General features: G+C 44.3%; 2 protein-coding genes across 2 annotated transcripts; both read right to left on the bottom strand.

Annotated features, from left to right (window-relative positions):
* Nucleotides 1-8,035: 8,035 nt before the first annotated feature.
* Nucleotides 8,036-8,596, bottom strand: PADG_12465 (uncharacterized protein; the record flags this gene model as incomplete). The annotated part of the gene is made up of 1 exon (XM_010765535.1): nucleotides 8,036-8,596. One exon carries the CDS (start codon nucleotides 8,594-8,596, stop codon nucleotides 8,036-8,038), a length of 561 nt encoding a protein of 186 aa, XP_010763837.1.
* A 68-nt stretch (nucleotides 8,597-8,664) lies between these two features.
* PADG_12464 (uncharacterized protein) lies at nucleotides 8,665-9,959 on the bottom strand (the record flags this gene model as incomplete). The annotated part of the gene is made up of 2 exons (XM_010765534.1): nucleotides 8,665-9,755; nucleotides 9,860-9,959. 2 exons carry the CDS (start codon nucleotides 9,957-9,959, stop codon nucleotides 8,665-8,667), a joined length of 1,191 nt encoding a protein of 396 aa, XP_010763836.1.
* Between the last annotated feature and the right edge of the window lie 2,576 nt (nucleotides 9,960-12,535).

Genomic DNA, 12,535 nt, shown 5'->3' with positions numbered 1-12,535 from the left:
CGTTATCCTGTTCCTAGGCGAGGAATGAAATCCAGCCTTCTGTCTCACGTTGAGCTATATCGTTTCCGGGGGTGCGCTAATACCTATCAAGGAATCTACATTTTTTGTGCAAGTAGCCAATACCTGTGGAATTCATACTGTTTCTTGTATTTCGTATTAGCATTTTCAGGCAATTCCTTTCAAAAAACTGCACGTCTATGAAAGGATGTAATGAATCTTTCACTCATCTTCTATCTGTTATCTCTACTTGTAATCTATATTAGCTTATTAGCTACAGTACCAGCAGAGAACACCCCCAACCCCCATGTACTGTGCATCAAACAGCCCTCTATACTGGATCTCACGCCTGTGGTTATTCCTTTCGTATCCAGAGGGGAATAGCCTTATCTATTCCCTTCTCTGCCGTGTGGTAAAGAAATGCATCACCATACATATTTCCCATATGCACCTACAGAATATCTGATGCATTTTTAAACATAATTTCATCGTGATAGTGACAATAATACCGAATAAAATACGCCTGACCAACACTGAAGCAACCCTCTCTCTCACTTGCAACTCTCTGCGAAATCAGATCGAGTTTTTACACTTAACTGGCCAAACTTAGTCGGGACAGCCAACAAGAGAAGCAAACAATAGCCGAAAGGCCGACACAAGAAATGAAGAACACAAGATGCAAATACGTTGAATCTGTGTAGCACACTGGAACCCCTTTTTCCCCTCATTTGTCATCTTGTGTCTCGTTCTGCCGTCTAGAATCTGCGTTTCACCATCTGACGATATATCCTGGTTTTCGTAGGACAAGATCTCGTATTGATGATGAAAGGTTGGCAGAAACAGGGGTAAGAATTTTAATACGAAGGCCATGTGAAAGTAGTTTTTTCAATTGAAGAGAAAAGAGGAGCTGAAAAGCTGTTTATCTTGTTTGATAACCTTATGATGACTCAATTCAACACTGAACTGACTGGAATGAAAGACTGTACATGTATGAACATGGCCCAGTATTCGCCATCGATTTGGTTCGCTTCTCTTGTTTTAATGCTGCTTCCACCATTCCGAACAGGTCGGAGTTGCGTAGATAGGAGGTATCTGGATCATATTTTGGAACAACATACAAAGACCAATAATTGAAAAATCAGGGCACATATAAACACCTGGCCGGATTTGAAGGTGGGTGAGATGAATCAGCAAATCAGAACTCCCATATTCTGCGGAAGTAAGCAAGTGATAGCGCTCAAATTTAACAATCTCAGCAGCCAGGAAGTGATGGGTCACTAGCTAGCTAGCGACCTTGTCTACGCCAACTACACTACTACAAGCAAGTTCTTCAGGGCGATCTAAACCTCGGAAACAAAAATCCGGGGAAATGAGAAACGAGTTCATCAGAAGCAAAAAGGAGTAAAGTAACGCATCGATAGAAGCAGGACTTTGCAAAAGCAGGGAAACGATGTCTAGAACAAACCACCGCTTAAAATTCAGGCGAAAAATGGAAATCAAGCTGGTCACACATAACACTGAATGATACAGCATGCCGAAGGCCCGTACCTGATAAAATCGTAGATCAATGATCGCCCCTGCCTCCCAGGTCCTATTTGCCACACTTTGTGAAGCTAAGAAGAGGAACGGAGAGGGTATTCAAGAGGAAATGCAAAACAAAGAAAACATCAGCCTAAAGAAAAGTTGACTTTGAGCCAGGTGGCTTTACCGAAAAGCCTAGATCTTGGTCATCCACATATTGAGATGGAAATTGGATAAAAAATGAGAAGCAAAAATGAAAGAGCGACGATGTGATGATGATGATGATGATGATGCCAAGTTGTCAACGATTTGGCTGAGGAGAGATGACTGAAGATCTCAAAGGTAGCAAACTGCTCAGCTGACCAGCTACTAGTACAGAGGGCGAATTGAATAACTATCATTTATCCTTGCTAAACAGCACCCTCGCCCTTGGAATGCAATAAGATGAAAACTGGGCCTGAGTTAAGACCTGATGGAATAGAGAGGAGAAGCAGGAAATCAATCTATCATGACAATCAAACAATACCTACCATACCTTGTCAATTAATGTGTAACCATGTCTGAGTACAAACGTAATTAAGATATATAGTTACTGTACAGAACACAAAAAATGCAAATGTATACTGTACCTGCGTATGAACACTCATTCACGCCCAGCCGTAGTAGCACGGTCCCTGGGTGAGATATCACGGCCCAGACCCCTTCCATCCAAAATCATGTTTTTCAGGGCCGTATGAAAGCTACATATGTACTGTCATGACAGTGTTAATTATTAGAATTAAGTGTCGAAAAGCGGAGCCGCAAACACATCGTGATTCCTCAACCCCGCGAACGTGTGTCCGAAGCCATTGCGGGACGGGACTGAGCTCTGCAATACAGCATGAAAGGAAAACCAATCTTCCGACCCAACACAGTATTAGTTAGTTACGCTGGTTTAATTCTGATACGCGACAGGGAGAAGATGCGCAAAACAAGGAGGTTAAATAAATCAACCAAGAAACTGACTTGAAATTATGCCGGTCTGTATTGAAACTTTCCGCAGTACAAATAGGACAATTCTATTTTGATATTGACTGCTGCAATTTGAATGATCATAGGGACGGAAAGAAAAGATATAACCTTTCTTTTCCCTCACTTTTCCGCTTTCAACAAGAAAAAATCATAATGTCCCATGACATCAACAGCTTAACCACCAATAAAACGGTCAAAGAGAAACGAGGAAAAAGCACACAGTAAGTTTTGAGTTCAATCAAGCTGAGGCTTTGTCTGTACGTGATGAGGTCTGTACGTGATGAGGCAAAGAAAACTGTTCAAAAATAGAAAATCATCATTTTTCATTTGGTGAGATAACTTTCCCATAGATCACTGATTTATGGAGAATACACAGCCATCCAACTTAATTCCACACCCCTTCCGCGAAAGAATACGTAGGTTTCCTTTATCGCGCCCCCATTTGCCATTTGCGCGCTGCTTATTAATTGAGTCGTTCCTCTCATACCTAGTTAGCTAGCCGAACTGTAAACTACATAGAGTTATATGGGGAGGCACATGATTCGGGCAGCCTCAGTATCTATCCACTTAAACAACAACAATCTTCGAATAGCTGGTCAAGTTACTGTTAACGGCCTCGGCTTCTCGCCCTTCATACAGCTCCATGACTCTGCAGCCTTCATGCCAACGGATGCGGGTAGCATCATACATGAATAAATTATAGTTACAAGAGAACTGAGAAACTTTTTTTTTTTAAAAAAAAAGAAAAAAGAAAAGAAAAGACCAACGAATGATTTGAATTGTTTCTTCAGACAGTAACAATTCTTGCTAACTATCAGGAACATACACTTGTCACATTCTCCCGGCGGCTAGTTAACGATGACGTGATTAAACAATTGCCAGTGCAGGGTGTTGTGATCCTTGGTATTGACCGTGAACAGCCGTAAAATGTATCTGGTACCTTGCGGAAGTCCGTTTACCCGCGTAACCCATGTTTTGTATTTTCCTACATCTTCACCTTCCAATTGTCTATGCATGTATTTCCTTATTTGACGACTAATTGTAGCCCCCTTCAAACAAGGTGGCTGTTTGTCCTGCTGCGCTGCCCCTTCGGCGGCATAAGGGGCGGAGACTTTCTCAGCCAACAAACCTCTTGCTCGGAATCCGGGGAAGCAGGAGGAGAGCCGGAGACCTGTTCTCGTTACTATGTCTCCGGAAAATTTTCGTGCAGGTTAAGAGAATATACAGATCATGAAACGCCAAAATATCGGTATGGAGTCTATACAGATACGTAATATAAAGGAATTAATACCTATGACGATATATATCGAGATGATGTGTGTATGAGTAACCATTTTATTACATTTCATGGGAGCATCTTTTTGAGATATTAGGGAAATACCTCCTCTGGTCAGCTGAGAATACATGGGAGGCTGCTTCAGTCCCAACCTTGTAATTAACTGTGAAAGGATGAAGACATCAGACCCCACTCTCTTCAGTAACTAGTTATCAAACCCGATTTGAAATGGAGTAATTTCGAGATTGATTTCAGCAGCAGCAGCAAACACTGCACACGTGTGGAGCAAAGGGAAGAGAGGTTGGCCACACTGGGCAGGCCTCGATTACTCCGTATGAGAGAAGAAGGAATTAAATGCCTCTTCGGAGTGGGATGTTAAGCATTCGGCTTCATTTTGGTTGGGAATTTAGTTATTTTCCGGCTTCTGGAGGGCATGGTGGGAGAAACTTGGGGGTTCCAACCCCCCCCCCCCCCCCCCCCCGCCCCCCACAAGAGTAGACTCGGTTTTACTATAGTAAGTTGAAATACCTAAGGACTTCCGATGGGTTAATCAATCAATGCCGGTTAGATCGGTTTTCTTGACTGCTTGACTTTGAAAGATATGAAACGGGACGATTGGGCGATGTAACCCATCTTTTTCTTTTGTAGTTAATGATAGCAGATTCAAAACTCCCGATCTCATTTTCCCAAGGGGAATGCATGAAAAGAATTTTCCCAACACATGGCTGAATAATGCTCAGCCCCTCTCACTATCTAGATCAGATGACAGTCAGTCGGGAATAGCATGAACAGAAGAAGTGGGGATATGATGGACGGAGCTCTCCGACAGACGAAACCAACAGAGGTTCATGGAGATACGAAAACGCATCTCAATGTAGCACAGCATATGACAATGCATATGGGATACGGTTTAGATATGACTCGGATACTCCGTAGTTAATTATATGTTTGCATCCCATAACTGCGGGTGCTAGAATACCCGCGCATAGAAGAAACAAAGCAACAACCTAACCCGGGGTTTGAGATTGGGCTAAAATCGAAAACAGCAAATACGCGCTCGGATGCGTGAGAAGATATTATTTACAGACTTTTTTGCATCTGCATTGACAGTGTCATCTGCAACCGGGTATTAGCACATTGTCAGTGCAACACAAGCCTCCAATATATGCTCTGTAGATGAATAGACAGACGTATGCACAGTACATACATAAAACAAAAAAAGGGGGTCAATCTCATTCTCAGGCTACCGCACCGGAATGCTCATGTAATCTTTCATTCAATCTTCCATCACCGTCGCTGATCGTATGTTCGTGTACGCGCGCCGTACTCGACTGCAGGTAGGCGCGTAGGGTCACAAACAAAAAGCAAGTGAAATGCAGGGTCCAGAGAAGATCAAAGAATGTCTTCTTTATTAGGGCCCCCTCAACCCCGCGTTTCTCTCCCCGGAGTTATGTAGTTAGCCTTCTATGGAGTAAGGGGGCCCATCCAGGCGAGATGTGTATTGAAACATACACATGCATACCACCGCGGGGAAAGGACATCAACGCGGACGAAGTGTCTTGGAGGGAAAAAGAAGAGAAGAGGAGGATAAGCCAAAATGGCTTCAAATGGTAGCAAACCCAGTGCTACACATAATTGATCCTCGAACCTGGGATAATAAACCCTGGGCAGAGTTTCAGCTTCATTCCGAAGGGTCTTGGCAGCCAAGGTCCCAACAGTCCCCTGCGACCGCAACGAAGTTGGAGGGAGGGTAAAGAAAAGCTAAAATGAATTTAATCGCCTTCCAGAAGGCGATCTCGACATCGTAGAAGGACGTGGAACCAGGATGATGATATCAGAACAGCCAGTGTCTTTCAACCAGGTACATAGTACGGAAAGGGAGGGATGGCACAGGTTGCAGAGCATGTCCTGTACGGAGCAGTAAGGCCAGAAGGAAGACAATGAACATGCAAGGTAGATCATCGCAGTTGCATTGCCGTTCGCAAACAAAATTAGTCGTTATCACGGTTCCTTTTTAACTTGGTTGCCCCTTGCGTTTCAATCTGGTTGGTTTCTCCATCGCATAGATAGTTAAACTGTCGTATATACATATAATCTTGTCCGAATGAATACCTCTTTCGAAGACGTTCTGGATTTGCTATCCATGGGTGCTGTCAAAATAAGCTCAATAGAGCAAACAAGGAAATGAAACAAACAGAATGAATGGTTGAATTGAACAATGAGATCGTTGAAGCCACCCGTATATAATCACAGAGTTTCCTGGCTAAGGTTTTGTTTTCCGCCCCCCCCCTTACTTCGAACTTCTTCTCTTTGGTTAACTAACTAGGCTGGGAACAGACTTAGAATAATGATAGAATGATAGATCCGCGTCCACGCATGACAAGCAGAAGAAAAAAGAATAGAGGAAGAAAAGAGTAAGAGATCGAAAGGGGGCAAAAGGAGTCATATCCTCCAGCCTATCACAACGATCTTTTGACGAACCTTCCGAGACCTCGTGAGTCGTGAAGAGCAAGTCAGAACCTAATCCGATCTTCCTCTTTTCCGCGCCTCATCACTCACACAACCGTGAAATAATAATACCAAGGGCTACTACTACCCGATAACTAGTTCCTCCGCAAAGGCAACCCCGGAAAGAAAAGGGGAAAAAAAAAAAAAAAAGAAAAGAAAAACAACCTGCCAACTCATCATCCCGCCCTGCTCCAGTTCAGCCGGCATTTGCTGCTGGTCAGGTCGACATGTCGAGCGAGCGAGTGTCGTGTTGAGTGTCCGAGTCGTGTCCGAGTCGTGCGTGCCGTATTGTGTGTGTTTCTATCCGGGCTTTCAAGGTCAGCACCCCCATCCACCTGAGCGATGCGTTGTCTTTTCAAGTGCCGCCATCTTGCCACCGCAGCTATATGCGTTCGTTATATTCCGCTGCATGCTGGAAGATGGAAAGCATTTGACATTTGACATGCTCTGTCAACTTTTGTCTCCCGAGATGGTATGACTCTGCCATGCCCACACGGCCATTGCGTTTTTGAACAGAACCAGAACTAGTTAGCTTGGTTTAAATGCATGTTCATACGGAGTAATTTAGTCACATATATAATGTGACATAGCAACCTAGGGACATAGCTTCGTAGGTGGAACTGCACATACGCGTGGGTGGTAAGCATCTGGGGAAAGATTAATAGTTACATCTAATAAGTTAGACCTCTGCTAGTGAGTGCAGAAGATTTTGGCCTTGTCAAAAAGTTCTACAACAGTTACGTATTACCACGAATGAAATTGCCATAGAAAAGTTGGTTCTGAGTAAAAAAAAATGAGGGATCATGGACTCCGTCAGAATATATCAATTCTTTTTACCTAGGGAGATAGGTTAAAAAAGAAATGTACCTATGCTTGTTGCTATCGTAGCTGGCCGGATACTAATACTATACAATACATGATCACGGATCTGTTTTGAAAACGAAAACAAACAAACATGATTGTTAGAAACACTTGCTCAGATGACCACAGATTCCACAGATACTATGAACCATAACAATCTCCCATGAAAAAAAAAAAAAAAAAAAAAAAAAAAAAAAAAAAACCACTTTTCGCGCTTGCCCTCGTCCAAGCCGTTAGAACTAGCACATGCAAAAATAAGAGGAAAAACGCAGTTGCAAGATTAACCGATGAAGAAAAGAAGAATTGTAAAAAGAAGGGAACAGAAAGCTTGAAAGTTGATGGAGCAAACAATTAAAGGGGCAAAACCGAAACATTAATGCGCCGGGCGCTACATGCAATTTTTTGAATCCGAAATATTTCCTCTCACAGGTTCTCTCCTTTCTCGTAACCGGGGGTGGGGGATTTTTGATAGATCAATTAAATGAATGGGAAGTCAGGAAGAGTGAAAGGGGAGGAAAAGTTGTGGATAGATGGGAGTTCAGCAGACACGAAACAACCTTCTTCTCGCGGGCAATGTTCCTTTTCTTGTTTTGATTGTTGAAGCTTTCTTGATTTTGGGACGTCGCGTTTGATGGAGGGAATAGGGAGTAGTGGTAATAGTAATAAGGAGGAGGGAATAACGTGTGTATGGTTTATGGTTATGAAAAAGATGCAGGTTGTAAGATAAGATACAGCACATGAAGAGAAAGGTGTCTGTCTAGAGTCGAACGGTTGGGTATCAAAACTAAAAAGGAAAGGCGACAATGTTGGAGAAAAAGGAGGACGGGACGGGACAGTTAAGACAGAAAGATAATCGTCACATCACCAGCCCTTAACGTGATATTCCCACGGTCCGTAGTCGAAGTAATGATTCCACGAACTATTCTTAGATGTCTCCTTGTCCCTAGAGGCGGAGTTGCTCGAGATATTTTGCGCATACCTCTGCGCTGTTTGTACTCCGTTCATATTGGACAAGTTAACGTTCACATCCATGTTCGCGTTACTGTTGTTATTCTTGGACCCCGGGAACTCCTGTAAATTTCCCATATCATACGCAGTATGCCTGCGTTTAAAGCCCGGTGTGGTCTTTTGCTGTCGTTCCCAGAGCAGATGGCGTCGTAGCGACTCTGTCAACTCGGTCGCAAGCATGTTCCTCCGCGTAGTTCGTGGTGAGTGTGGTATTTGGTGGGTGGGCATTGATTTGACGATGATGGGTTTTGACCTGGGTACATCGGGCCCTTTCATAGTGAGAGTATTTTCATCATCTTCTATTGATCCAGTGGCGGAGTCTTCATTGGGGGATGCCAGATGAGATTGCTGGAGGGCAGGTGTTGATCGGGATCCAGCGGGACACGTCGACTTGCCAGCGAGCTGTCCGTTCATCGTACGTTGCGGTTTGATGGATCATCATGGTTAGTAGTGATCGTCTCGAGACAAGATTAGGCCGCGAGTCAACGCGCTGGAAGAGTTTCCTTTTCGTCGACGCTCGATCTACCGCTTTCAGTAACCGAGTCTTCCCACTCTGAAGAATCATCATCTTCAATGGCGCTCTCTGAAATCTCTTCGTCGTCATCATCCGTCTCGATGGCATCTTCATCATCAGAGCCTTCACTAATTGTTCTTACAGGTGTAGATTCCATGGAATTCTTGACCAAGGCCATCTTCATGGGGGAACCAGTCTGCTGAAGGCCATCTGACAGTGAGCTTCGTTGAGGTTTTTCCGTCATGCGATCCTCAAACGAGCTCTCGTCCTCACCTGACGAGCCGCCAAGGGTAAACATTCCGCCTGCCTTTTTGAGCGGTGAGGATGCTACCGGAACACTTGTATTCGATGACGTGGGGCTTGAAGAAACTTGAGGACGTGACCGGTAGGAAGAGGAAATTTGAGATGGAGAAAACCCGCGAACGATTCTTGTAGACTCATCGATACCTGTGGACTCCACACGCCCAGACGAGGAGAGACTTGTATCTGATCCCACGGGAGAGGTGTGGTCACTCTCCAGGCCATCGAGAGCAGCCGTAGAGCACGAATCTGATGACTGGTGAGGGAGGACTTGTTGTGGTTCTCTTGCGATGGGAGTAGGGGCGGGCATAGAAGGACCGGGTGTAAGATCAACCGCAACGGGAGCTGTAGCAGTAACTCCACGTTGAGATGGGGTATTAGGTAGCGAGAGCGGTTCCAAACACTTCTTCTCCTTGATGTTATATACCATTCTTTCCAATCCTAACGAGGTAATGTGTTTTTCCTTCCCTCGACTAATGCTCAATGCCGAGTCGTCTTCAACAATGGCTGGCTTTACGTCAAGAGCCTGAGAGGGTTTGATGTGAGTCTCTATCTGTTCCGCCTCATCTGACTCCACAGATTCCACGCTCGACGACAGTTCTGGGATCTCCCGGGATCCACACCGTAAGCTTCGGATCTCTAGTTGCGTGGCTTCCTGTTGGAGTGGTTCGACGCAAAAGGTCTCCCTGGTCCAGAGTCTCCAACTTAGATTTTCCAGGCGCCGTCCTTCTTCCATAAAATCGGCACATTTGGAAAACACTATTGCCATGGACGATTAGTAAATTGTATTGTGCATGTCACCTATCTCCCCAGCGCACAATTGGAGAAGGTGTTGGGGGAGGGGATAGGTAACAAGGACTCACCCATCCACATTCCATGCAGAGACTCTGCATTTCTTGTATCCACCTCATGCATCTTACCCGCATCTACAGACAGAACAGCAGCTGTTAATCGCGAAGGCATAATTGGTGTGTAGCGTGTGGTCTCCGTTCTGTGTCGAAATATATCCTCCTCTTCGTTGTAATCCCTAATATTCCTGGTTCACCTGTTTTTCTCTTCCAGTGCAACAATCCTAATTCGAATCTTTTCCCCCCTCAATAATCCACTGCAGTCCTTTTCGTGTAGTCCTTGCTTTCATTCAAGAAATCCCTCTTTGCTTTCTTCCTCCCTTGGGGAAAAATCCCTTCACTGTCCTCCGAAGTATCAAATGCGAAAACGAAGGGATTAGGAGGAGTGGATTGGTAGATGAAATGTAGATTGAGAGAGGGCCAGAATGTTCTGAAAGGCAGAAGAGCGGAACTAGCCTCTATATATATAAATACCAGTGTGAAAAAAATATGGGTGTTGGACGTTCGGGAATTGTTCGTGAAAAAGTAGTGATAAACTTGGTACGGCGGAAGGTAGATTCAGGATTGTGGCGAACAGGAATATGATCAAAACGACCACTAGGCAAAAAGAAACATTCACCGAATGAACATCTGAGAGAAGAGCGAGCGGAAAGGAGAACCAGAAATTAGAATTATTTTTGCTTTGTAGTTGTAGGAGCTGGGGAGGAGGGGAGGAGGGCGGGAGTGTATGATATAATTAGGATGGGAAAACGGTGAGGGTGAGGATGAGGGTGAGGGTGAGGGTGAGAGCGAGAGCGAGAGCACAAGTGTGTGTATATGTGAAAGAGATAGACGATGGGGGCATGAGAGATATGATATGCTTTTTGGTGTACGGGAGAAGGGGGGGGGGGGGGGGGTAAGGTATGCAGGAGACGGTGGAGAGCGCTCTTTCTCTCGCGCGCGCTCTCTCTCTATATATATATAATATATAATATATAACAATCAATAACATGCCAGAGGAAGGCTCAGGGCATGGGAGGGCGTGGGATTAATAGGGAAACAGCGAAGGGGAGGACCTCCTGGCTTTTCTGTTCCGCAGACAGAGTAAAGCAGGAAAAAGAAAAGAAGGCTGGGCAAGCCGCAGGGGAGACTGGACTTATTATTATTGTTGTTGTGAAAAGGGTTGTGATGGTACCAAGTACTCGGTACTTTACATTACGATTATCTTATTATTACATATATCAAAAAACGCAACTGTACGGGAGTTTAATGTTAAAGTACGACGGAGTGCGCTTTTGGGAAACTTTAGGTGAAAAGTTTAGAGTTACCACCGCTCGTGGCACCCCCGAGGTTGGAGTGGAGCTGTAAAGATACATCACATGTAAAGTACTGTACTGTACTATATGTACATACAGAAATACAGAAATACCGTATCAATGTATTTATTCTATTTCTTTTTTCAATAATGAAATGCAGATAGCCGGAATGGCGTTTGTTTGACATGGGGAAGTTGCTGCTCTGGACAGTATACAGAATGTATTCTGGTATTATTACGCGGCTCTTGTGGCCCGTTGGTGCCGGTGGGGGAAGTGAAATAATAAGCCCACGATCCAGCCTGTTGTGGCGGGTCCCAGCAGTTCCTCACAGGGCAGGCGCTAAAGAGGGGGGTAACAAACGACGACGGGTTTATTCCGGTTTGTTCTCCCTTGGCCAGTACGTATATAATGTACCCCTGTGTCGGTGTGTCGTATCATAACAACGTCCTAACAGGTATTACAGTCGGGTTTCTCTTGGTACGTGCAATCCGTGGTACTTCAATGCTACTTCAGATCACCTGCCTCTGTATAATGACCTTCCAGAGCTGTATCACATCCAATGCGCGCAATACAGGCATCACGAGAGACATTCCTTTCTATTCTAAGTAATAGGAGATAACGTTGTCCATACGTGGTACTTTATCTGTTGTCCTTTGTAGGTCCTGTATATATGGGGAAATGTGGGGAATACAATACTATCTAAAGTAATCTGACTTTCATAAGTCAGAATCCGGCAGCTTTGAAGAGAAATGGAACCTCACATGAGAAGGCAAAGAGACAGTGCAAAACTGGCATTATTCCGTACCTAAGGTTATAATTAAAATAGGGCCTGGGTATTCTTACTTTTTATTACTCAAATTTATTTCCACTTTGGGAGACGAAACCCAGTGGAACAGGTTGCTTTGATGCCATCTCACTCTTCTGAAATCATACAGCACAAACTGTAACAGAGGACAACAAGAATGTTACGAACTGTACAAGGAGAACCCGAACCCCCCCTCCTCCTCGTCAGCATGAGGAAAGAAGGTCAATTGGGGGGGGGGGGGGAACACTCTGGGGTAAAATAGGAGCAACCCTCCGAGAGCAGCAAAAGAAATGAAGCTAAAAAAGAAAATAAAATAATTAATTGCATGTGGCTGTTTCCGCCAGCTCTATTCTTAATTCCCCCTTCCTCTTCCTTAGCCTTCACTAGCTTGAAGCCTTCCAAAAGTTCAAAGTTCAAAACCATTCCTCATGCTTCTCTGAACTCGGATATAACGAAGTCCGTAGCCCGCGGGTGTATCTATATTCAGCCCAAACCTCCAGAGACAACTTTAAACTCTATCTTCATTTCCGCAATTCCATTCCCGCCAAAAAAGAGAGAAGAAAAAATAAAATAAAATAAAAAACTTTATCT

Source organism: Paracoccidioides brasiliensis, assembly GCF_000150735.1.
Source record: "Paracoccidioides brasiliensis Pb18 unplaced genomic scaffold supercont2.18, whole genome shotgun sequence".
Lineage (NCBI taxonomy): Eukaryota > Fungi > Ascomycota > Eurotiomycetes > Onygenales > Ajellomycetaceae > Paracoccidioides > Paracoccidioides brasiliensis.
The sequence above is the reverse complement of the archived record's forward strand: the minus strand, read 5'-3'. Positions and strand labels throughout refer to the sequence as shown.